Genomic DNA, 25,378 nt, shown 5'->3' with positions numbered 1-25,378 from the left:
CCCTCAAATATTACTCGTCAAATTCATGAGAGAAGAACCCAAAAGCCACTGATCGGGGTGATTTTGATGGATGTCCAGTTCTGTGGCACCCAAGTGGGGTAAGATTCTACCATTCTCAAAGACACTCTTATTTCCCCATGCCATCTATCCCTTTGTTTTCTCCTCCTATTTGCCCTGAAATAAGCAGGAAATCATATAAGTAATCAAATGCCAGTAAATAGTGCCACCCACATTCAGGGTGGGATTTCCCACCTCAGTGAACCCCACATTCAGAGAGGGATTTCCCACTTCATTATACCAGTCTAGAAACTCTCTCATAGACATGCTCAGGGGTTTATGTCATAGATGATTCTAGATTCTGCCAAGTTGACACTCAACAGTAATTACAACAGTTGTCCTGTAAGTATTTAGTATTTGCTAACTGTAGAGACTTTTAAACCAGAACTATTTTGCTTTCTTACTACAAATGATATTTCAGACAGTTGTATCTTTGGTTGTCAGTGCTAAAGAGGGAATTTAGAGAACCATATAAATATCTTTTTTTGGTACTTTGACCTAATACCTGGCAGGAGCCAATTAAGGGAAGGCCTTACTTTGGTCCACAGTTAAAATGTATGGCCCATTATGGTAGGGAAGGTGTAGTAGAAGAAAAGAATCTCCATTTTCTCCTAGTCAACTTAAATTGTCAATTTGACACAGCCTGAATTTATCTGGGAAGGAAGTCTCAATTGAGAGCTTGTCCCACTCAGATTAACTTGGGGGAGTGTCCTTGGGGGAGTGTCTTGATTAATGATTGATGTGGAGGGCTCAACTCACTGTGGACCACACCATCCCCTAGGAAGGCTTTGTGGGTTGTATTAGAAAGCTGGTTAAGCATGAGCTGAAGAACAAGCCATCACATAGCATCCATGGTTTCTGCTTCAAGTTTCTGTTCTAACTTCCCTCAGTGATGGATGGTGACCTGTGTAAGATGAGTTAACCTTTTCCTCTCCTAAACTGGGTTTTAGTCAGAGCGTTTTGTCATAGCAATAGAAAAAAAAATATTTTTTTTTTGTTCTGGGAAGAGATTGCAACATTTCGTTCTCGATGTCTTTGTGAAGCAAGAAGCAAAGAGCTGGGGCCAGATGTAGGACACAGTTATAACTCAGGGTTCATTTGTCTTACATTTCTAGGTCATAGTCAATCACTGAGGAAAGTCAGAGCAGAAACTCAGGACGGGATCCTGGAGGCAGAAACTGATGCAGAGGCTGTGAAGGGGTGCTGCTTACTGGCTTGCTCAGGCTGCTTTTTTTTTCTTTTTCTTTTTCTTTTCTTTTTGTTTTTTTGAGACAGGGTTTCTCTGTAGCTTTGGAGCCTGTCTTAGAACTCGCTCTGTAGCTTAGGCTGGCCTCCAACTCACAGAGATCCACCTGCCTCTGCCTTCTGAGTGCTGGGATTAAAGGCATGCACCACCACAAAACCCATCTTCAAGCTGCTTTCTTATATATCACAGGACCACTAGCCCAGGGATGGCATCATCCACAGTGATCTGGGCCCTTTCACATCAACCACCAATCAAGAAAATGTCCTGCAAGCTTTCTCAAGGCCCATCTGATGGAGCAATGTTCTCCGTTGAGATTCTCCCTTTCTAGCATAGATTTGTGTCAAGTTGACAAACACTAGCACAGGGACTAAATTAGAAGTCATGAACAAAAGGGAAATTTGCAAATATATGTAAATTAAACAGCATGTTCAGACATTATCCACTGTCAAAGGAGAAAATAATAACATTGGATTTAATACTTGTAAGAAAATGGAACACACCCATATTTGTATGACTTTGCACATTTTATATAGAACACATGGTAGTCAATGGGCAATGTACAGTTGTCAATGTCTACATGTCAGGAATGGAATATTGTATGGTTAGAAATCCAAGCACTCATTACAACATGGTCTATCATTAACACTAAATTAAGCTACATATTAGAGGAAGCGACATAGGCCATAGAACAGTAAAATTAGGGAAAATCAACAAAGTAAAAAACTATTTTTTTTTGTAAAAATCAACATGAGGGAAAAATAGCCATATTGACAGACTAGCAAATGAATAAATAAAGTGAGAAATCAAAGTTACGTTAGTTTCGACATTACTGAAATCTAAACTATAAGAGAGATGATGACTAATCCTGTGGCAGTGTTTAGGCAGCAAAGGTAAAGGGGACATACTCCTGCAAGGCATACAGTCTCACAGATGGAAAGATAGGTAGATAGATAGATGATAGATAGATAGATAGATAGATAGATAGATTGATAGACAGACAGACAGATAGACAGATAGATCTATAACATGTAAGAAACTGAGTTAGAAAAAAATGTTTTTCTCAAAGCAAAGTCAGGGATCAGATAATTAGTGATAGTTAATACCTTGACTTCATGACCTTTAAATTTAATTTAATTAAAAAAATGTTTACTGTGTGTATACGTATGTCCATGACTTAGAGACCAGAACATGACTTTTGGGTGGTGGTCCTTTCCTTCCATATGGGTCCTGGTGATGTAACTCAGGTCATCAGGCTGGTGGCAAGCCTTGCTACCCACTAAGACACCTCATCACCCCTGCTTCACAGACTCTTTCAAAAGTTAGAGGAGAAAAGAAACTTCAAATTTTCCTATTACAGAAGTACTGTCCTGACACAAAAACTTAACAAAAACATATTTAGAAAATAAATTATATATTATTATAAAGTTTACATTCAAACTAGTGCTTAAAATTCTCAATCACATGCCAACAAGCTTCAATCAGGATAATATAAAAAATAACTGTGTGTCGTGGCTTAAATTGGTAAAAGCCATTGATTGCTGTGCGATGGCCAAACCATAGGGGACTATTTTGATACAAATTTATTGATTGGGACTATACTTTTGTTTAGAAGTTTCCAGAAAGCAAAGAACATTTTCTAGATAGGAAAAGAAAACACATTCAAGTATGACTTAAAAAAAATGTATCTGTTCTATTTAAATGCAGAAATTATTTGAGCAGCCAGAATGTGGAAGTTTGTTTCAGTCCAGAAAATCAAAATATCCCCAGCATAGCAAATCCCGATTTCACACTTACCAGGATGTAGCGTGAATAGACATATTCAGGTATGATGTAAACAATGGAGAAGACTGGACTGCCTCTGACAGTGAGAGAATAATAATAGCACACATTCACCCCAAAGTATTTGAATCTGTTAGATGTGCAATACAAATTTGACAAGAATTGAGTTTTCATCTGTGAATTCACATCTTGATGTTTTCAAAGTGAAAACAGAAAAAAAAGAGATTTATTTGTGTAATAGGTGACCCATAGGGACTGTTTCCAAAGTGATGACCCTTCCTTCGACAATGAAAGAGTGACATTTAATCAGGGGGGCTTTCCATATTCATATAAGAAAGTGGTTTGAGGACAGACACATTTCTGAAAATATTCAGTGAAGATGTGTAGTCATGAGAATGGTCAGTTTAATGTCCTTGGTTTTAGAAGCAAAATGGATGATGCGAGTTTGGTCATGATTCCTGTAAAATAAATAAATCATTTATTCAGAAGGATAAGAATACAACTGGGAACGGTCAGTTTATGTTATAAAGACAGCAGGCAGGAATGAAATATGCCTGTGAACATGCTCAAATTTCCTTATAAATTTGTAGCTGATTGATATTTGGAAGCTATACTAATGCAGGAGTTTGTCCCTGAAGGTTCTGGAATCACATAGCAGCCAATATCTATCCACAAAAGGGACCTGAGAATCTACTCTGAATTATACACATAGAGCCAAAATTTTCATGAGGGGGCCTAAGAGTGTTTTTCACTGTATGTATTTCATGTTACACTCTATGTGCCAACTTTACATGCTAATACATACTTAAAATCACTATATCTAATTCTAGTTGAGCAATGGAAAGTAAGTATCATTGTTGGGAAAGTCTTAGAAAACAGAAACAGTATTGTCATTTTATAAGTTCTTATGGCAGATAGATGACTTTTATACTTACTTTTATTGAAAATATATTTTTTCATACAGTATATTCTGATTATGGTTATCCTCTGCAACTCCTCTGAGATCATCTGTTGGCAGGCCCTGCTGGTCACAGGTTGCAGTTTACCATAGCCTGGCAGCTTCCTCTAAGCTCAGCAACATGGAGAACTCCCTCCCACCAAGAAAGTGAGGGCTTCCTGCTTTCTACTTGCCCTTATTTGAGATGTCCCTGGGCTCAGATGCCTGACTTATCTCTAGTGTGACCCTTGGCACAGTTTCCTGCTAGAAGTCTTCCCCCTGCTGCATATATGGTAAGTATAATCTGTACTAGGAGCTTTGCTATAGGACTCTGCTGCCACATACGAAGCCTTATGATAGGAGTGTGTCACTTAATGCACATCAGGGTTTGGCTCTAGGCTTTATACTTTGGAATAAAGTTGAACCGATTCACTGAATTCATCTCTCAGAGTGCTATCTCTGTTATATTCACAGCCACCTGAACCTGTTCCCTGTTTTGGCTCCCTCCACCCTCATGGACCAATGCACCAGTGAATCCAAGGAAGAAAGAGAGCCACAATCCTCCCACCTCTTCTCCCAGACTGATGGATTTTAGATTTGAGAATTAAACATTTACTCAACACAGAACTGTAGCAGAATGCTACAGAGTCAATTCCTGTATAGTCAGGGCTGCATAGAGAAACCCTGTCTCGAAAAACCAAACTAAACCCACAAACAAAAAAACAAACCCAAACCAAATCAAAACAAAGAAAATCAATTATCCAGCGAATTTTAGAGAATTCTATGCCCATGTTAAATGAAAGATGGCAGTAAGCTCTGTTGCCAAAATGACTATACACATCCCCAGGATAAAATTAAAATATATGGTGTAAAGCAACTATTGGAATGGGATAAGTCATCAGAGAGTACAAAAAAAATATTCAGAATGATGTGGGGATGCTTATGCTGAGATATAAGAGCAGGACTTGATTTTAGTTGTATTTGCATGTGATTAACTGGGGCCAAAAGTTCCAGATAGATAGCAATATCTACATATATATAACATAGACATTTGATAAATAGATAATTGATAGATGATATATAGACCGATGATAAACAGATGACAAACTATATACAAGGTAGACATGTATACACTTCAGATATCTAAATATTTACATACATGATATTAATATATATTTATTTATAAAAAGTATATGTGTTCATATATATCAATAGAATTATTTTAGTGTAACATATACTGAAACATACTTATGGATATATCTACTCATCCACCCATCCATACATAAATCATGTATTTATTATCAATCTATTATCTATCTGTGTATGTAGCATAGATCCATATGTCTATAGTTATCATATGGTTGTCTGTTATTAAATCTATCCTCTAGCTCTCCACTTGTCATCTATACATCTATCATGTATATAAGCATCTATCTACAATCTATGTATCTATCAATCTATTCATCTAACTATATCATCTATATGTATCTATATATCTATCTATCCCTCATCTATCTCTATGTATTTCTCTCTCTCATCTATCAATCTATCTATCATCTATTATCTATCTAACCGTGTTGCTGTAATCACCTCTACTTGTAAGGCTGAGAATGTGGTATCATGGGATTCAAATCCAGAAAGTGCTGTAGAGTAAGTTTTTGGGCTCCTTAGTGAGGCTATGTCACAACATAGATAGATGATAGACAGATAGATAGACAGACAGACAGACAGATAAATAGATAGATGATATATAGATAAAGAGATGATAGATGAAAGAAAGATCAGTAAATGAAACAAAGATTGGTAGATGGCAGGTAGATGATAGATTGATAAATGATAGATGATAGAGCAATAGATGATAGAATGAAGGAGGTCATGGCTTTTTCAGGAGAGACAGTCACTGATTTTTCTTAATGGTGTGGCACACAGTTGGTTCACATGTCCCAGGTTCAGCCCCCACCATGACGGCTGTACACCTTCTTAAATCATGAATGAATCAGCCCTCAAACTGATTCTGTCAAGTATTTGGACAAAAGAAACTAATATGCCACACATGAACATGTCTATTTGAATCCTGTGTCACCAATACAACCAATTACATATATTTTCAAAAACGAAGAAAAACAAACATTGAAAAACATACCTTTGGTTTGTTGAGAAAAGAACAACAGTATGTCAAAAAGTTACACGCTATCTGAGTAAACTTTTATAGTCTGGCATTTGAACACATCTGTAATGAAGATTTTTTTTGAGATGATGGACTCCTGTACTTAGGAAAGTTATTTATTATTGTGCATGCCCGGGGTTGGGTGTACATGCCATGGCCAGCACATGCATGGATGTCAGAGGACAACTTTGAGGACTCTGTTCTCCCCACCCACATTTACTTGTGTCCCAGGAATTGAACTCAGGTTCCTGGAGTTGTGTGGACAGATGGGATATCTCTCTGTTGTGCTTCAGAAATTGATAAAAATCTTTATGTGTGCATGTGTGTTCAGTGAATGCATCTTTTCATGTATGTATGTGTGTATGTGTGTGTGTTTGTGTGTATGTAGAGGATGAAATTTATGCTGTCTTCTTTGATCATTATCCATGTTAATTTTAGTTTAATTTTATTTTTTCAAGATAGGCTTTCCCTGTGTAGCCCTGGCTGTCCTGGAACTCCTTCTGTATACCAGGCTGGCCTCGAACTCACAGAGATTACCCCTGCCTCCCAAGTGCTGGGATTAAAGGCATGTGCCAGTACTATGAGGCTCATGCTATATTTTTGATGGCTAGAAAGATATATGATGAATACATAGAATATATATATATATATATATATATATATATGTACATACATATGGATAGATGGATACAGAGATGATGGATAGATAAACAATGGGTAGATACATAGATGATAGATAAATAGATAATGTGTAAACAGATGATGTATTGATAAATGATGTATTGATAAATGATGGATAGATATTTGATAGATACACACACACATATATATAAATGATGGATCGATATATAATAAATAGATGATGAATAGATGGATGATGCATAGATATATGATGAATTGATAGAGTATAGACAGATATGATATATATGTGTATATATGTATATATACATATACATATATATACATACTGTCTGTGTTGGATAGTTTTGTGTCAACTTGATACAAGCTAAAGTCATCTGAGAGGAAGGAACCTCAATTAAGAAAGCACCTCCATAAAATTGGGCTGTAGGTAAGGGCATTTTCTTAATTACTGATTGTTGAGGGAGGGCCCAGCCCATTGTGTGGTACCATCTCTGAGCTGGTGGTCCTGGTTCTATAAGAAAGCAGGTTAAGAAAGCCATGGGGAGCAAGCCAGCAAGCAGCACTCCTCCATCACCTCTGCATCAGCTCCTGCCTGCAGGTTCCTGCCCTGTTTGAGTTCCTGTTCTGACTTCTTTTGATATGAACAGTGATATGGAAGTGTAAGTCAAATAAACCCTTTTCTCCCCAATTTGCTTTTTGGTCCTGGTGTTTCATCACAGCAATAGAAATCCTAACTAAGACAACTGTCTTAGTCAGTGTTCTACTGCTGTGAAGAGACACCATGACCACAGCAACTCTTATAATAGAAAGCATTTAATTGGGGATCACTTACAGTTTTAGAGGTTTAGTCCATTATCAGCATGGCAGGAAGCATGGTGGCACTCAAGCAGACACAGTGCTGGAGAAGTTGAGAGTTCTACATCCAGATTCACAGTCAGCAGCAAAGAAACCACTGGGCCTGGCTTGGGCCCTTGAAATGTCAAAGGCCACCATCAGTAACACACCTCCTCTGACAAGGCCACACCTACTCCAACAAGGCCACAACTCCTAGTTCTTTCAAACGGTGCCACTCCCTGGTTACCAAGCATTCAAATCTATGAGCCTATGGGGGCCATTCCTATTCAAACCACATAGATACACATACATATATGATGGGTAATCAAATGATGGATGTACAGACAGATGATAGATAATAGATTGTATATGACAGAAAGCTATGCTGAGGAGTAAATATAAATAGATGACAGGTGTATAGATGATGGAGAGATTGTAGGTAGATGATAAACAGATAGATGGTAAATAATACATGTATAAATGATAGATTATCGGTATTTAGATGATGAATAGATGACAAATAGATGATAGTTAAATAGATGATATACAGAAAGATGACATATAGTAAATGATAGATGGATTATAGAATGATGGATGATAGAAAGATGACAGACATGATAGATTAGATAGATAGATAGATAGATAGATAGATAGATAGATAAAAAGATCATAGATAGATGGGTGATTGACAGACATTGGACATATGGATGAGTGGGTGGGTAGATTGATGGATTTATGGGTGAATAGATAGGTAGATTTGATAGATGATAGATTATGGCCAGACAGATAAATGAAGACAGACAGATATACAGATAGATAACAGACTGATCAGAAGAGGAAAAGACTTAAGAGACATATCTGAAATTCCCATTTCCTAACTTTCTGCTTTATTCTTCAGAATAAATATCAAAGAGCCTAATGCAAAATCCCTGGTGTCATGGCACTCACCTCACCACAAAATCAAGCTTTTCTGCAGAAAGTTGAGTATATCCCTGGTCCAGGGGTATAAATATGAATATTTAGAAGGCATTTTGAAAGCATGACCATTGAACAAAATAACAATAGCAAGAGGATAGGTAAGTAAATAAAACAAAGTAACTCAAAGATTACATATTAATTCTTTTTGTAGCCCTTTCCAAATTTTAAATGTGTATGTATGTGTGGCTTGAGTGTATACACACTTATGTTCACATGTGAATTCATACACATGTGCATCAGTGTGCAAGAAGGTTGTCATGCACACCTGGCACTTATTGGGTGCTGTGGATTCAAGCTCAGGTTTCCATTTTTGTGCTTCAAGTATATTGCCCACCAAGCTATCTCCCTAGCCTAGCTCTCTATCCACTCTTTCTTTCATTAAATTTGTTTTTAGATTTATTCCCTTTATGCATATGGGTTTTGCCTGAATGCATGTATGTGTATCATGTACACACCAGATGCCCATGGGTAAGGATAGTCATGCATCTGGGTCCTCTGCAAGAGCAACAAGAGCTTGTAACTACTGATTCATATCTATAGCCACCTTTTTTTGTGAGACAGAGTCTCACTATGTAGACCATGCTGGCCTTGAGTTCACAAATATCCAATTGCCTCTGGTTTCTGAGTCCTGGGGATTAAAGGCATGCACCACCATGCACATGGTTACTTGCACAAGGCCTGCAAAAATCACACCAGTTAATATACCAACATGGGTGGATGAAAATTCCATAACGCCCAACGGATGGATGAAGAACTCAAGGCAGCCAATAGTGACAGAGGGAAAACCAGTTATTTCCAGAATAAGGTCTGTCTTAGTTAGGGTCACTATTGCTATGATGAAACACCATGAGCAAAGCAACTTGGGGGGAAAAGGGTTAATTTGGTTTACACTTCCAGCTAACTTCATCACTGAAGGAAGTCAGGACAGGAACTTAAGCAGGGCAAGAACCTGGAGGCAGGAGCTGATGCAGAGGCCATGGAGGGGTGCTGCTTACTGGCTTGCTTCACATGGCTTTCTTAGTCTTCTTTCTTATAGAACACAGAATCTCCAGCTCAGGGATGGCATCACCCACAATGGACTGGGCACTCCTCCATTGACCACTAATTAAGAAAAGGCCTTATAGTTGGATTTTATGGAGGCATTTTTCTCAATTGAGTTTCCCTCCTTTCATTAAGCTCTAGCTCAAGTTGACATAAAACTATCCAGTACAAGACCCCAATCCTAAATGTTTACCACTAAACACTTGCAAATTATATCAATGGCAGTTGGACTCAGTAGATCTTGCATAATTTTGCACATATATACATATTTAGAATATATGCACTCATGTTCACACATAGCCATATATGTTCATATATATATTCTTATATACAATTCATATATGTTTTAATAATACATACTAATATATATGTTCTTATAATATAGTCATATGTTTTTGTCTACTATCTATGTATCATTTCCATCATCTGTTTATCCATCTATCATCTATGTATCATCTATTTATCATCTGTTTATCATCTATTATCTATATATCTATCTGATAATATCTATCAATCATCTACCTATTATCTATATGTTGTCGTCTATGTATGCATGTATGTATGTATATATCTATATAGCTACTGTCTGCCTATGTACATATATATGTATACATGCATGTGTCTATGTATATATCATCTATCTATCTGTCTAAAGCAAAAATAATTATAGAAGAAATCATGAATTTGAGGAGTGGTGGAGGGACAAAAGAGGAGTTGGAGGGAAAAAAGGAGGGGGTGGGAATGATGCTAATACAGTGTACTCATGCATCATTCTCAAATGATTTGGCAAAATACAGTACTATTTCCCAACTTTTCTCTGTGTTTAGATGGCAGTAGGCTTTTGTAAACCTATTAACTGATCCCCAAAGGTTTTCTGCTACTGGATCATTTCTAAAACGACTGCATTTATAGCTCATTTTGACACTGTTTTCATCAGAACCCATTTCCTTTTCTTTGCATTTCTCACAGAAAGAAGAAATCTGTTACCTGCATGCACAATTTTATTTTGTAAACTCTTCCACATGTCATCCATGCAAATCCATAGGAACAGGGACTCCCACTGATTCTTTGATACGGTATTTTATTTATGAACAAGCACATGTATGTGTTCATTCTAGGCATTTGATAAATGATTTCACATGAGTAAATACAGAAATTAAGGAGGCCAGTAAAAGATTTTAGAAAGACATATGTTTGACAAATTCCTGGAAATGAAAATACCAAAAGAGAAGTGATGTGAGAATGGTCTATTCAATAGGAAAATAGAATGATTATAGTGTTCTGCACTAGATTACGTTTTCCATAGAGTTGGGTATTTGGGCATTTGCTTTCAACTTTCTTTTAAGAAATGATTTGTGGCTGGGGTGGTGGTGATGCATGTTTTTTTCCCCAGCACCTGGGAAGCATAAGCAGGATCTCTGAGTTCAAGGCCAGCCTTATCTACACCAGGGCTACACAGAGAAACCCTGTCTTGAAAAACAAAGAGAGAGAGAGAGAGAGAGAGAGAGAGAGAGAGAGAGAGAGAGAGAGAGAGAGAGAGAGAGAGAGAGAGAGAGAGAATGAAAGAAGGAAAAATGATTTGTGATCTAAGATCTTCAACAATACTGTGTGTCTTAGTCAGGGTTTCTGTTGCTGTGATAAACACCATGACCAAAAGCAATTTGGGGAGTAAAGGGTTTATTTCATTTTATAGCTTGTAGTCCATAACCTGGGGAAATAAAGGCAAGAACTTGGAGGCAGGATCTGATGCAGAGACCATGGAGGAGTGCTGCTTACTGGCTAGCTCCCCAGGGCTTGCTCAGCAGCAGTTTTTTCCATAGTGAGCTGGGTGCTCACATATCAACCATTAATCAAACAAAAGTCCCAGAGCCTTTCCCACAGACCAACCTGGTCGAAGCATTTTGTCCATGGAGCATCTCCCTTCCCAAGTGACTATGGCTTGTGTCAAGTTGACATAAAACTAACAACACACAAACCTTCTAATGTTCACCTTTAGAAGCCAATATAATAATTTATTTTCTTTTCTAAAAGTCAAAACAATGGTACCGGAGTCTGTAACATGCAGGAATGATGAGATTCGTGTGTGTGTGTGTGTGTGTGTGTGTGTGTGTGTGTGTGTGTAGCTGAGCACCTGTGCTTGTGGATGCACTTATATGTATCTGAATGTTGATGGCCAAAGAACAGTGTCAGGTGTTGTCTTTCAGTTTTTGTTATGGTCTCTCACTGGCCTGGGATTTTCCAGGTAGTCTAGGCTGGCTCCTGGTAACATCAGAGAATTCTCTGATGAATTCATCTTTCTCAACTTCCCTCCTGGGTGCTGGAATTACAGGCATGGCTCACCACAATATAGAATTGAACGGAGGGCTTTGTGCTTGCATGGTAGACATTTTAACAACCAAGCTTCACCCTAACCCTTGAAATTATTTTTTTAAATTTTATTAAGTACCTTTTTTATTAATTTTACATACCAACCCCAGACCCCCTGTCTTACCTCCTTCCTAAAAGTTATCTGATATTATTAATCCATACATGCATTCGAATGGATTTTTTTTTACAAAGTTTGATGTTTTATTTGTGTGTGTGTGTGTGTGTGTGTGTGTGTGTGTGTGTGTGTGTGTGTGTGTGTGTGTGTAGTCTGTGTGCAGTGCTCAAGGACTCCAGAAGAGGGTGACAGGCTCCTCAGAGCTGCAGTTGTGAGCTGCCCAATGTGGGTGCTAACAATCAAACTCAGGTCCTCTGGAAGAGCAGCAAGCACTCTTAACCTTGGAGCAATCTCTCCAAACCTCTTCTCCTTTTAAAACAGTCAAATAGATATTTATATTCATTGTGCTTTAGCTTTCTTTCTTCAAAGACATGTATGCAAGTGAAATAAGTTTATTTAAATATTCAAAGATGCACTAACACGGATTAGAACTCGGGAAAGGATGGATGAAAGACAAAGCATGGAGATAGGAATCGTAATTTTCAGGAAATAGGAAGATGTGATCTGACAGAAAAGTGTGCTCCATCTTCATAGTGGTGTTCCAGGTTCCAGGAAGAATATACTGGAAAATTCCTGATGTTGTCATCTGTAAAGTTGGAAAAGAATTATTTAATATATTTAAGATAGTAATACATGATATTTGATAAGAGTGGAAAATAAAAGAAATACAAGCTATTAAATAGACAAACAATGACAAGATGTATCATGCAAAAATATTTTACAGGATTTTGTATGTTTTGGAATTACATGAATTTTTATTGTATGGAAAAGTTTAATATGAGAAATGATCTTATATATAGCCCTAAATTGGGATTTCCTAGAGCTTATGTAGTTATGTGTTTTTTTTTTGAGTCTGTAGTTTCTATTAATCTAAGCTAAAATTACATTTTTTTTTGTTTCAAGGTTCTTTTACATTGGGGTTTACCAAGCCCCATGTACCCTACATCAGGAGTCTCACTCAAGGTCCTAGACTTTAGCTCTCTCTCAGAGGAAGACTAGGGGTAGAGCTTTCATCTCTCAATCTCAGGTCCACAGAGGAGAATGCCATCTCCACACTAGTAAGAATTAGTCCCCTTCTGCATATTGTCAATGTTTCTATGGAAAGGAGGACAGTGATCTAAACTAAGTGTATATAATTTGATAAAGGGATAGAGTTGCTAAAGAATAAACAAACTGGGAAAAGTTGATCTTAAGATGCAGAAAATGGACTGGGACCCTTCCCTCTCAGCCCGCAAAAACCTCAACTCCAAATTGATCAAGAACTGTGACATAAGACATGGTAGTTTGAAACCGATAGAGGAGAAAGCAGGAAATGTGCTGACCATAGGCACAGGTGTAGACTCTCTGAAAAGGATTCTTGTAGCAAGGAAGTAAGACCAGAAATGCTCAGATATCATGGAATTAAATACTACAGCAAAGGAAACTGTCAATTGAATGCAGAGGCATCCCAGGGAATGGAAAAGATCTTTGCCAGCTACACATCTGATGGAGGATTAGTGTCTCCAATATACAAAGACCTTCAAACAAACAAACAAACAAACAAACAAACAAACAAAAACTGTGAACATCAAACAAACAAAAAATCCGTAAACCAGAAACAAAATTCCCATGTGACCTAGGTATACCATTTCTAGATATATACCCAAAGGGCTTCAATATTTATTGCAGAGATCCTTGAATGCCCATGCTTATCGCAGTTAAGTTAATAATAGCTAGGAAATGAAATTGATCTAGATGTTCATCAACTGATGAATGGATAAGGGAAACATATCATATAAAGTAGAATATTATTCAGCCATAGAGAAAAATGAAATCATGAAATTTGTAAGTAAATAGAAGGATCTAGAAATGAGGTCACCCAGGGCTCAGAAAGACAAACTGTGCATGTTATATCTCACATGTGGATTTTAGATTTGAATCTTTTATTTTGTATGTTTAATTTAGAGAATGTGTGGAAGCCAGGTAATTAGAAACAGGTCATTAGGGGCAGACCCATCAAGGGAGGGGAGGTAGTAAAATGCTATTAAAATGAAAATATAAAGAATACTGGGGTGGGAAGGTTCAATCATATAGTCAGATGTAGAACAAGGAAATCAGGGCATGGTGGAAGGTTTAACTAAAATGAAGGTTTATTAAAAAATCGTGTGGAAATCCATGACCTTGTAACTAAAGTATAAAATATAATTAAACTGGGAAATGGAACACAGGTGACATGGAAAATTAGAGAGGGGATGCTGTGGGATAAAGGAGCAGGTGTGGATGTGGTCGAGGTATAGGGAAAAACAGAGATAGGTGTGGGTCAACCAAAACTACAGAAATTTACTAGTTTGTAAGCTAATTAAAAATGTTGCATTAATAAAAAGAGAGTTTCATCAGAGGAACCCTGCAAAGATACAATACTGTTCCCAGACGACATGGGTTTTTCAACAAAAATCTCATTACCAGGCATAAGGTACCGTCCTACCATTTATTAATGAAGGGAGGCTCTGAAGTCACCAAAGCAACTTGGTTATTGTCATTTCTCTTGGTTGTTTACCATAATGAAATGATAGGACACCATTGCTGAAGACACTATATGCAGCAGTTGCAGGGCATCAAGAAATTAATCTCAAATGGACTAGGAAACTCTCTCCCTGCTAGCTGGCTTCCACAGAGGTACTCTGTAGGCTGTGTATGTGGGGTAAGACGTCAATGATGTCACCATGATGTTTCTGCACGCTACAAAGCAGCCTTGTGTTCACTTGTGCAATAAAGGCCATCATGGGGCGGGGGGGGGGGAACCAACCACTTTCTAATTGGATTTGATGCCAGCTCCATGGGAGGGATTTCAGGTCTAGGGACGAACAGGGGTACGGGTGGGTTTCTGTTGTAATTCTTGTCAAAAGCCCAAGACAGTGGAAATCACGGAGCCTAAGGGGGAGACCAGTGGTGATAAACTGACGTTTCCAAGTTAACATCTTTTTTTTGTTTTGTTTTTGTTTTTGTTTTTGTTTTGTTTTTGTTTTTTTGTTTTTCGAGACAGGGTTTCTCTGTGTAGCTTTGTGCCTTTCCTGGGACTCACTTGGTAGCCCAGGCTGGCCTCGAACTCACAGAGATCCGCTTGGCTCTGCCTCCCGAGTGCTGGGATTAAAGGTGTGCGCCACCACCGCCCAGCCCAAGTTAACATCTTAAAAAAATACTCACAGAATTGTGATGCCTTAAACTTTGGTTAAGTCAATTTTTTACTTTTTTATTTTATTTTTCAGACAGAGACCCTGGCTGTCCTGGAGCTCACTATATAGACCAGGCTGGCCTCAAACTCACAGAGATTCATCTCCCAGCTGTTGGAATTAAAGGTATGAGCCTCCACATATGGTCTCAGCTCAACTTTTTGCTATGAGGGGTGGTTCATGCAGAAATTAATAGCTGGTCAAAGTGTTTAGGATAAAGTGACAGTGGATGCTCAGCCATCAATGGTCATCTTGGTGGGGAGTAGAGCTGTGATATTGCTTTCTGAACATGACACGTCTGTTACAATCATGAGCTCACAGCAGCCATGATCATCTACACAAGACCGAGGTCAGATAAAGCTAGTCAACACTCTAAAATGGAGTGGAGTGGGAAGGGGCTCAAGAGTAGCCAGCCCTAATCAAAGAGCTACTGACATTTGATGGCTTCTGCGGGAAGGGAGGCCATTTTTCCCTAAGGCTGTGGCCCGTGGTATATTACACTGTCCATGCCTCCCAGGATGGCCTCACCCCCATTCACAAACAGCACCAATTGGACTCATTAAGCTAATAATAATAATAATAATAATTTAAAAAACCCATGAAGTATAGAGGAAGTTGTATTGGTGGGCCTCTAGGATAGTTGAAGGGAGAATGTATGTGGGGGAGTGGATAAGATAGATATATATTATATACATATATGAAAAAGTTAAAGAACAAATATATTATTAAAAAAACACAAATTAATTAAACAACAAGATATAAGGTGAACATGCCTTGACTCACCTAGTCCTGATCGTGTTTGGACAGGTATCTAAAAGAGAGTGAACATGGAAAAATGATATTATTTTTATTATAATAATATTATTTTTAAAGTTGTGCATTATTTTAAAGTAATATTTTAAAGTAATATATCATTTTAACATAATATTAATAGTAATAACAGTATACATATGAGATATTTTCATAAAAGTGCAGATAAAAAGCTAGGTTTTGAACAGAGTATCTGAACAGAAGATCCTAGGAACCAAGTTTCATTTCAGATAGATTTTTTGTGTTCATGGTTCTTTGCCGTGTCCATGGTCATGTGAATGAGTGCACACATGTGCACTCATGCATGTGCAGGAGAGAGGTTGACTTTTTAACATCTTCCTTATTAATTCTACACATTATTACTTTTGAAACAAGATCTTTCAGATGGATCTGTTGCCAGAAAGCTCTAGCGCGCCTCCTGTCTTCACCCCTTCCTGGCTTTGGTAGTTTTTGGCTTTCTACATGGGTACTGGGATCCAGCTCAGGTGCGCATGCTTGTGTGCAGTTTCCCCCGGAGCCATCTTCCCAACTGGAAACTGAAAAGCCACACACACAGGTTGTTATTTTACCTGTGTCTAGGACGCGTTGTACATTCTCATCCTCAATGCCAATTTCCTCTACCAAGTCCATGTACTGTGTCATCTCATCCTTCGTCAGTTTTCTGGCTCTTGCTGAATTTCAGAGTGGATAAGGAAGGAGATGTCACAACATTAGCTCCCAGCATATTAATAAAATATTTTCCAATGCTTAGTTTCTTGAAAGTGCCAAAGCACAACATCACTCCCGTTTCCATCATTCGATTGAAAATGTGAAACTACGTCCTTCTCCTGAGAAATGAAAATACTGGGTGGATCCCAGGATGTAACACACCATGTTCTCCTGTTCTTGTAATATAGACAATTTTTTTGCATACTTCAATATGCTGTGACTACTACACAGCCTCCAAAGCAATTCCAGAAAACAATGATTGATCATTAGCATTTTTACTATCATAACTGTATGTCATTAATTTGTTTCTATTTATGTTCTAGAATCCATTCCTAGGGGTTCTTGATTCTTCCTCACATGCCAGAACCAGCTGATCTGAAATTATCATGAATATGAGAGAAGTGACATTTGACTCAGTGGTTAAGAATGATTAAAGACTTACATTCAGCTGTCAGTACACACGAGGTGGTGCACGACCAGATCTGATGCCATCTTGTGGCCACTGTATGCCCCAAGCACACACTTGGTGCACTTAAATGCAGGTAAACACTTGTACGCATAAAAACCTCTGCTAATGAGGAACATGCCCACATGAAATACAATCTCTTCCTGGTAATTTCAGAAATAAAGGTTTAATTCTGGTGCAAAATGAGAGTCTCATGTGAAAGACTCCAGTGCCTTTGATGACAGGGTTAGGAATCTGACAGTTCAAGAGAGTTTGCATCTATGAGAAACTGAATTTTGTGGACAGGATCCAGTACAGTCAGACTTCAGGCTACATGATAATTAAGATTTACAAGTCATGAATTGTAAAGATTTCTAGAAACAATAATGCTGAAAGCTAGGCTATGCAGTTGATATGAATTCAATCAAGAAAGCCACTTAATGTGGTCAAGTAATATTTCAATTCCTGCTTTGTTAGTAGATGGAAATTCCAGACTATACTGGTATGAGACATACAATGATTGGTTGATGTATAATTCAGAAATACTGAGAAAAGATGTGTGAAAATTTTGTTAAAATGTTCTAAGTCCCAACAGAAGAAGTATGTACTTATTTATTTTTAAGAGATAAACTGTCAATATCTCAATTTCCTTGTTCAATATTCTGACCAAATGCTTTGACAAAAATAATTTACAGCAGAAAAGGGTTTATTTCTGCAGTAATTTCCCAGTTATAGAACATTTAATTGGGGAAATTCCAGTGGGAGAAATTTGGGGGACCTGACACACCATATCCATAGTAAGGTACAGAGGGAAAAGAATGCAAGCATGCATGCTTCTGTTTATCTATTTGTGAATGGGGGTGAGGCCATCATGGGAGGCATGGACAATGTAATATACCATGGGCCACAGCCTTAAGAAAAAATGGCCCTCCCTTCCCCAGAAGCTATCAAATGTCTTCTGTTTGTGTGATATAGTTCAGAATGGTCTGTCCAGGAAATGCTGCTGACCACAGTGGGAAAAGTCCCCCTGTGTCAATCATCATTCAAGAGACTACCACAGACATGCCCACAGACTAGTCTGATGTAAGAAATCTCTCACTAATAGCCTTTCCGGAGGATTCTGAGTTGTGTCAGTTGATAGCTGAAGCTCACAGCACATCATCTCCCTGCTAGGGAATCGTATTGCCCACAGCGGGTGGAGCCTTCTTATGTTAATCATTAATAAAGACACCCCCGACAGGCCAGTCTGCTGTGGGCCATCCTGCACTAAGACCTTTCCCCGGGGATTCTGGGTTGTGCTAAGTTGATCATCAAAACTAACCATCACAGCTTCAGTGGTTTATTAACATGAAGAACAGAGTCAGATGTATGAACATACTGCAAACTTCATGCACAGTGATGCGCTCTCACCTATGTCCTTGAACAACGCACTTGGATGATGAGTTCCACGTGTGACACTTACCCAAAACTCCAGCCACGCGTGTGACTTTGCCCCTGACGTCTTTGTTAAAATAATGAAAGAGCAGTATCTTGTCATTCACCATCTTTATCATGACTGTTATTTTCCCTTCATCTGAGATAGTTAAGAAATACGTATAAATACATATAAAGATTACAAAATGATTGTCCAGGCTCATTCACACTGAATCTTCATCAATTCATACATGGATTATACAGTCTCTGGCCCATAATATTCTACTCTATGTGTTGCAACCAGTAAAGACAGACAGGGAATTAAGAAAACAAGCTCATATTCCTGCTTTAAGATATGAAATGTAGCCTGGCGGTGGTGGTGCACGCCTTTAATCCCAGCACTCGGGAGGCAGAGCCAGGCGGATCTCTGTAAGTTTGAGGCCAGCCTGGGCTACCAAGTGAGCTCCAGGAAAGGCGCAAAGCTACGCAGAGAAATCCTGTCTCGAAAAACCAAAAAAAAAAAAAAAAAAAAAAGATATGAAATGTATCTAGTATCCCACAGTTACCTAGAAATAATGTAGAACGTATATTGATTTGGGATAACAATGTTCCTGATACCAGGGTGTATAGGTGCACATAAGGTACTGTACTGCAATCCTCTGACTTGCTGAGAATAGCTATATGATTATATGTATATGCACACATGTGTACATACATATATGTGTATGCATTTCATAGATCTCATTAAATTCAATGGTGGAATAATCTACACATATACACACATTGAGAAAAGATGTGTGATTATACATGATATATACAATAACAGATTGTATATATGCATTTTCACAGATCCTATTACATTTAGTGGCTCAGTTATATAACTTTATCAGTTCTTCTTCAGACACATGACAGAGAAACAAGAGAGCATGCCAGATAGTGAAACAAGAGAGCATGCCACATAGCATAGATTACATTTACATATTGTAAATGATTTTTCTCCCTAATAAAATTGTAAAATTTAGATAGTTCATCATTCTACATCACAAGATTCATGTTTGAAAATTGCTGGGAGTCATTTTAATCGGCTATGAAATCCTAGTTCTTATTTTGCATCATTATTCTTTTCATGCTCAAATCACCTTTTGATTCCTTTAACCATTCTCAAACGCGTGTCTGTGATTTAGTTCAGGCCTAAAGCTACAGGAGGGAAGTGTGCCTGGCACAAACATACACCAAATAAATCAAATTTTAAAAAGTCACTTAAAAACCAAAACAAACAGCAGCAACAACAAGACAAATGACCGGGAAGAAACTGAAGGGGCTTTCTCCGAGATTGCATCTTTTAATTTGTAGAGATGATTGCACTGAAATGTAGATATCCAGATATTCAAAATACAACCAAGATTGTGAATTGAGAAAAAATTAGGGTCATGCATTCACCCTGGCATCTTCTACTTACACTGTGCCTGGTAAAATTCTTGCCTTTTCTTTCCTATGACTTCATACTGTTGGCATCTGGCCCCTTTCCTGAAAAAGAAATGCACGAATGTTGTCTTATTTTGGATCGCTCCAGGATCCTGATTCTGGATTCCACATGAATGACAGGACAGTTTAATGCTAACCACATTTTCTTCTGTAGATCTGTCATAAGGACATGTTGTTGTATGACATCATCCCTAAATATAATCAGTAGCATGCTTAAATGCCATCAATCACCCTGTTAAGTGTTTGCAGGTATCTTTGATGGCACAGAATCAGCTCCTCTGTGTGACTCCTGTCACCTGCCCTGATCCCTGCCCGATGAATGACCTTGAAGCCCTGATCTTCCCACCTTCACTCACCAACCACTGGAATGATGGGCATATAGGACAACATCTGTGTGCTGAGGATGGAGACCTAGGATCTGTGGTGCATGCTGAGTAAGTACTCTCGAAACACAGCTGAATCCCTAATATCCAATAACAACTATTGATAAAAGAAAAAAAAAAAACCAAAGCATTGACCAAAGATTCTACCCCAATCCGAGGTGAGAAATGTTTGTTGACATTGAGTTAAAAGGGTGTGAGACCATCTGGTACAGAGTACACTGAAGCAACCTCTATACACTATAGTCTAGCTTCCATATTTACATTGTAATCATGCTTTTATTTTTTGCCTCTCATAAAGACCACTAATCCTGTAGATTCTACAGCTGCCATTGCTTTGTGCATTTAAATAGCTTCAAAGTCATCCTACAATTCTTTTATGAGATTTAGACTGAGATGCACATCGACTGATTAGAAGATCTGTAGAGTCACAGGAATGGCCATGTTTTCACATCTATATTCACTCACCAGAGGTCCATGTGACTAATAGTTGACAGCCACAGCTTAGATTTATCTTTATGGCTTTTAAAAATGGGAAAACTGGGTGGAAGAGATGGCTTAGCTATTAAAGGTTAGGCTCACAACCAAAAAGAAAAAATGGGAGTAACAGTTTAGACTGGGGATGTAGCTCCATGAAACCCTTTGAAGGTCATGGGGCTCATTCTCAGTGCTTTTAAAAATATCATTTATGTCTAGAATGGTGATCTCTCCAGCACTGTTCTTGTTGTTCAGTATTGTTGTAGCTATATGGACCATATGAGTTCATATAGCTAAAACATATATAAAATTAAGATATTTTATAGTTTTTCCTGAGGAAAAGCCCTTTCTCCCCCAAAGCACTTGGTTTTTGAATACCAAGTGGTTGCCCTGAGATCATATTTATACAATAATATTATATGGAATGAACAGGTTGTATTTATATATTTAAGAATACATATGCATATGAACAATTAAAGAAAAGGGGGCATAGGATTTGAGATAAACCAAGGGAGGAGAGTAGGTGGGAAGGGTTGGAGGGAAGAAAGGGAAGGGGGAAATGATGTAATCATGTTTTAGTTTCAAAAATGTATTTAAAAGATGAAAATTTTATCTCTCCTTTAACACGTTAGTATGTTCAGTTAATTGATTTTGAACTATTACTCTTTTAAATAATTTTAGGTGTGTTAAATTTAAATAGCAAGCCAAGCATGGTGGTATCGCTTGTCATCCCAACACTTGGGACACGGATGCAGGAGGATAGGTTCAATGTCATTTTAAAACAAAACAACAAAAAAAAAAAAACAAAAAAAAAATAGGCTAGGTGTGGTGGTACATGCTTTTGATACCAGTGCTCAGGGGGTAGAGTCAGGCTGATCTCTGAGCTCGAGGCTAGTCTGGTCTACAGAGAAACCCAGGAAAGACAGAGAAACCCTATTTTGAAATCCCAATAAAAATAAAAAAACTAAACAGTTTATTCTCTACTCTGTATTAAGTTCAAAGTCAGCATGATGTACAGAGACTGTCCCAGAAAACTGAAATTATAAATAATTAATTAATTAATGCAAAGTTTCAAATATCAGCACGTAATTGATAAAAACTTCCATGATCCCAGATAGAAATATGTCCTCAATAGATAATTTCACACATACCCAGATAGTTTAAAAGCACTGAAATTGTCCCAAATAATTTTTTGATTCATCTTCTCCCTCACCTATGTTTTTGAAGAGTAGTACATAGAAAATTAAATGATTGAAATGTATTTTATTTTGGTAAATCATCTTGTGCTGTTTGACTTCCCCGAGGAGCTAGTTTTGAACACAGGGTTTTCCACATGCGTTTTACACTCAAGCCTGTTTTTCTTATGGTTTTCTCTGATCACCCCAGATAGACAGATGGATCTATTATCTATTTATTTATCTATTATTTATATCTACCTATGTATGTATCTATCTGCCCATCTATCCATCTCTTACCTATCCACTTATATATCTATTATCCACCTATCCATCTACATATGTGTGTATGTATGAATGTAAATATATCATCTAATTATTATCTATCTACTTACATATGCATGTATAATCTATCTTCTGATATATCTATTATTTATGTATTTATTGGTCATCTATATGTAATCATAATCTATCTCTTGATATTTATTATTTTACCTTGGCTTGCCACACACTAAATAAATTCACTGGTTCTAAATTAAAAGTATGGCTGCCATATGTTGTTCTTTGGACCATACAGAGCAAAGTGATTTAAGAATCCTTACTTAGTGCTGTGGGTGTTCACTGGCATAAGTGTTGACTGAAAACATCATGTTACTCTGCACACAGCCTACCACATGGATTGTTCTATTTTGTTTTATATCTTACTTGATATAAAAATAGAAGTGGATTTGCCTGCATCTCTTCCCACATTCAATGCGACGGAAGTAGGTCCTCAAGGGTGAGTCTACACTTATTTTTTCCACAGTACTGGAAGCTAAGTAAACGGTTCGCCAATTCCCTTGAATCTGGAAAGAAAAGTGGCTTTGAAAACAAGGCAGGTAAGAGTAGGGAGAAGTTTAGTAACCTCGGACTTGGCTTCCATAGGGTAATTCACGACTTGATCTTGTAATAATGCATTAGGCAGCTTAGCTTTTTTATGTTTACGAATGTTCTGAGCAATGAATCTAATAATTATTTTAGATCCCCACCACCTGTTTCAGGCTACTCACAAACCCCTCTCTGAAAAATGGTGCAGAGTTGCCCATATAACAACCTCTTTTCTCTCCTACCCTTCTGAATCAGGGTACTCTCATGTCTGTCTGTGAACAATCGTGTGGTGCTTTCCACATAAAAACCCTTTTATAACTCCCTCCCCACCTGCATCTGGATACTCACATATCTGTTTCTGAAGATGGTGTAGGGTTTTCTACACCCCTAGCAATGATCAAGTCCAGACAGTTTCCATTCAAGTGTATTCTCAATGTATTTAGGTAGGAAGAATAGAAATGCTGATCTGGCCTGAACTGGTCTTGAGTGTATGCACAGTAAGACAAAAACATGTTCTTCAGATAACCTTACCCTGTTGCCCACTTTATGCCTCTGTGCAATATCAGGCATGTGTATGGTTAAAGTCAGATGCATTATGGTAAGGGACACATGCAGTTGGAGAAATAAATGATTTAATCTGTTAATCACAATAAATCAGGCCCCTTAGTAACCAGCTTGTCTGTCTTTGGGACCCCAAGAAGAGATGCACATAATAGCTTGAGGCCCTTGAGTCCTGTCAGTCACGTGGCCAGCTGCCAATCTTGGCAGTGTGTCTGTCTGTAATCTGTACTCTAACTTTGCCCTAAATGGAGTCGTCTTGGTTTTTCTGCAGATCTGTGTGAGTCCTTACTTTAAAGTTTTGGATAACAGGCCAAAGCAGATAGTGGCCACTGCAAACAGGAACATTAGTATAATTCCCCCTTTCAATTATTTCATTGTATCCATCATCATGGCTTCCATTTTTCACAGTGTGAGGGAAATGATTGGAAATGTAAGAAGTAACATAGATGTATAGATTTTCATGGAAAATTGAACTCACCCTTGGTGCCAGACTGATGGACATTCTCCCTTGTCTCTCTTTATGTGTCTCTCTGTGTGTCTGTCTCTCTATCTGTCTTGGTCTCTGTTTCTATCACTCTGAAAATCCACCCTTTAGACCATTCTCTCTCTCTCTCTCTCTCTCTCTCTCTCTCTCTCTCTCTCTCTCTCTCTCTCTCTCTCTCTCTCTCTCTCTCTCTCTCTCTTCCACTCTCCACTCTGAAACACGGAGAATACTTACTTCCAAAACACCTTTCCCTCTTTCCCATCTCTGTCACACAAAGATACACAGAAAACTTACCTTTGGAAGCATTTTAATCTGTGTGTATCTTTCTCTCTTTGTCTCTTGGCCTCTCTCTCTGTGTGTCTCTATCCCAGAAAACCACCTTTTAGACCATTCTCTCTCTCTACTCTCAGATGTATAGAATACCAACTTCCAAAGCATTTTCTCTTTTCTTTGCGTCTCTATCTCTTGGTCTCAGTCTCTCTGTTTCTTTCTCTCAGAAACCAGCCATTAGACTATCCCCTACCCCGTTTATCACTCTCCACTCCCAGACATAGAGAATACAAACTTCCAGAAGTTATTTCCCTTCTCTTTGTCTTTCTGCCTCTGCCTCTCTGTCTCTGTCTGCTCACCCCACAGCCCCTCCCCCATGCCTCTCTCTGTGTCTGTTTCTCTGTCTCTCTGTCTGTGTCTGCCTCTTCCCAGAACACCCACCTCCACAAGGCCCCCTCCCATGCAGGCCTGCTACCTTCTTTCTTAAATTCTTATTCATCATCACACTGGAAACGCCAAGCAGATCCAGCATGAGCAGGAGAATGAAGACCCTCATTGTGTGTGAGCGACTGTTTTCGCCCTGCAGGTGCCCAGACCACACTGATTGACCAGGCTCAGAGTTACCCCCTTACCTTTTATAGCAGCCTTTCAGAATGATTGGCTGGAGCAGTGTTCTGCATCCCAGTTGGCAGTTGTGCGCTGACATTGACATTGGGTAATTTACCATACAGATTGGTTCCTGGAGAACTTTACTAGGGATGGACAATTAACTTTTATTGTCAGTTCTGATGTCCGATGCCTGTCCCATGTTTCAGGTAGGTTTTTATTCATTGGATTTATGTACCTATTAAGAAAACAGAAGACAAAAAACAAGATGCTATCATATTGTTTTAACTGGAAGGGATGCTGTTTAAACCTGATTTCTAAACTT

General features: G+C 38.2%; 1 protein-coding gene across 2 annotated transcripts; it reads right to left on the bottom strand.

The window, feature by feature from the left end:
• Window positions 1–12,539: 12,539 nt before the first annotated feature.
• LOC102904021 (probasin-like) lies at window positions 12,540–25,077 on the bottom strand. 2 transcript variants are annotated; one of them, XM_076561527.1, is made up of 7 exons: window positions 24,923–25,077; window positions 22,971–23,110; window positions 20,208–20,275; window positions 18,798–18,908; window positions 16,752–16,853; window positions 16,146–16,183; window positions 12,540–12,749 (listed from the first exon to the last, which is right to left on the bottom strand). In XM_076561527.1, the coding sequence occupies exons 1-6, from the start codon at window positions 25,001–25,003 to the stop codon at window positions 16,152–16,154; spliced, it is 534 nt and encodes a 177-aa protein (XP_076417642.1). In that variant the 5' UTR covers window positions 25,004–25,077; the 3' UTR covers window positions 12,540–12,749; window positions 16,146–16,151. The 2 variants fall into 2 exon arrangements, with proteins under 2 accessions (XP_076417642.1, XP_006997833.2); XM_006997771.3 differs by having other exon boundaries at window positions 16,156–16,183.
• Between the last annotated feature and the right edge of the window lie 301 nt (window positions 25,078–25,378).

Source organism: Peromyscus maniculatus, chromosome X (assembly GCF_049852395.1).
Source record: "Peromyscus maniculatus bairdii isolate BWxNUB_F1_BW_parent chromosome X, HU_Pman_BW_mat_3.1, whole genome shotgun sequence".
NCBI lineage: Eukaryota > Metazoa > Chordata > Mammalia > Rodentia > Cricetidae > Peromyscus > Peromyscus maniculatus.
This window is presented reverse-complemented; position numbering and strand designations above follow the sequence as displayed.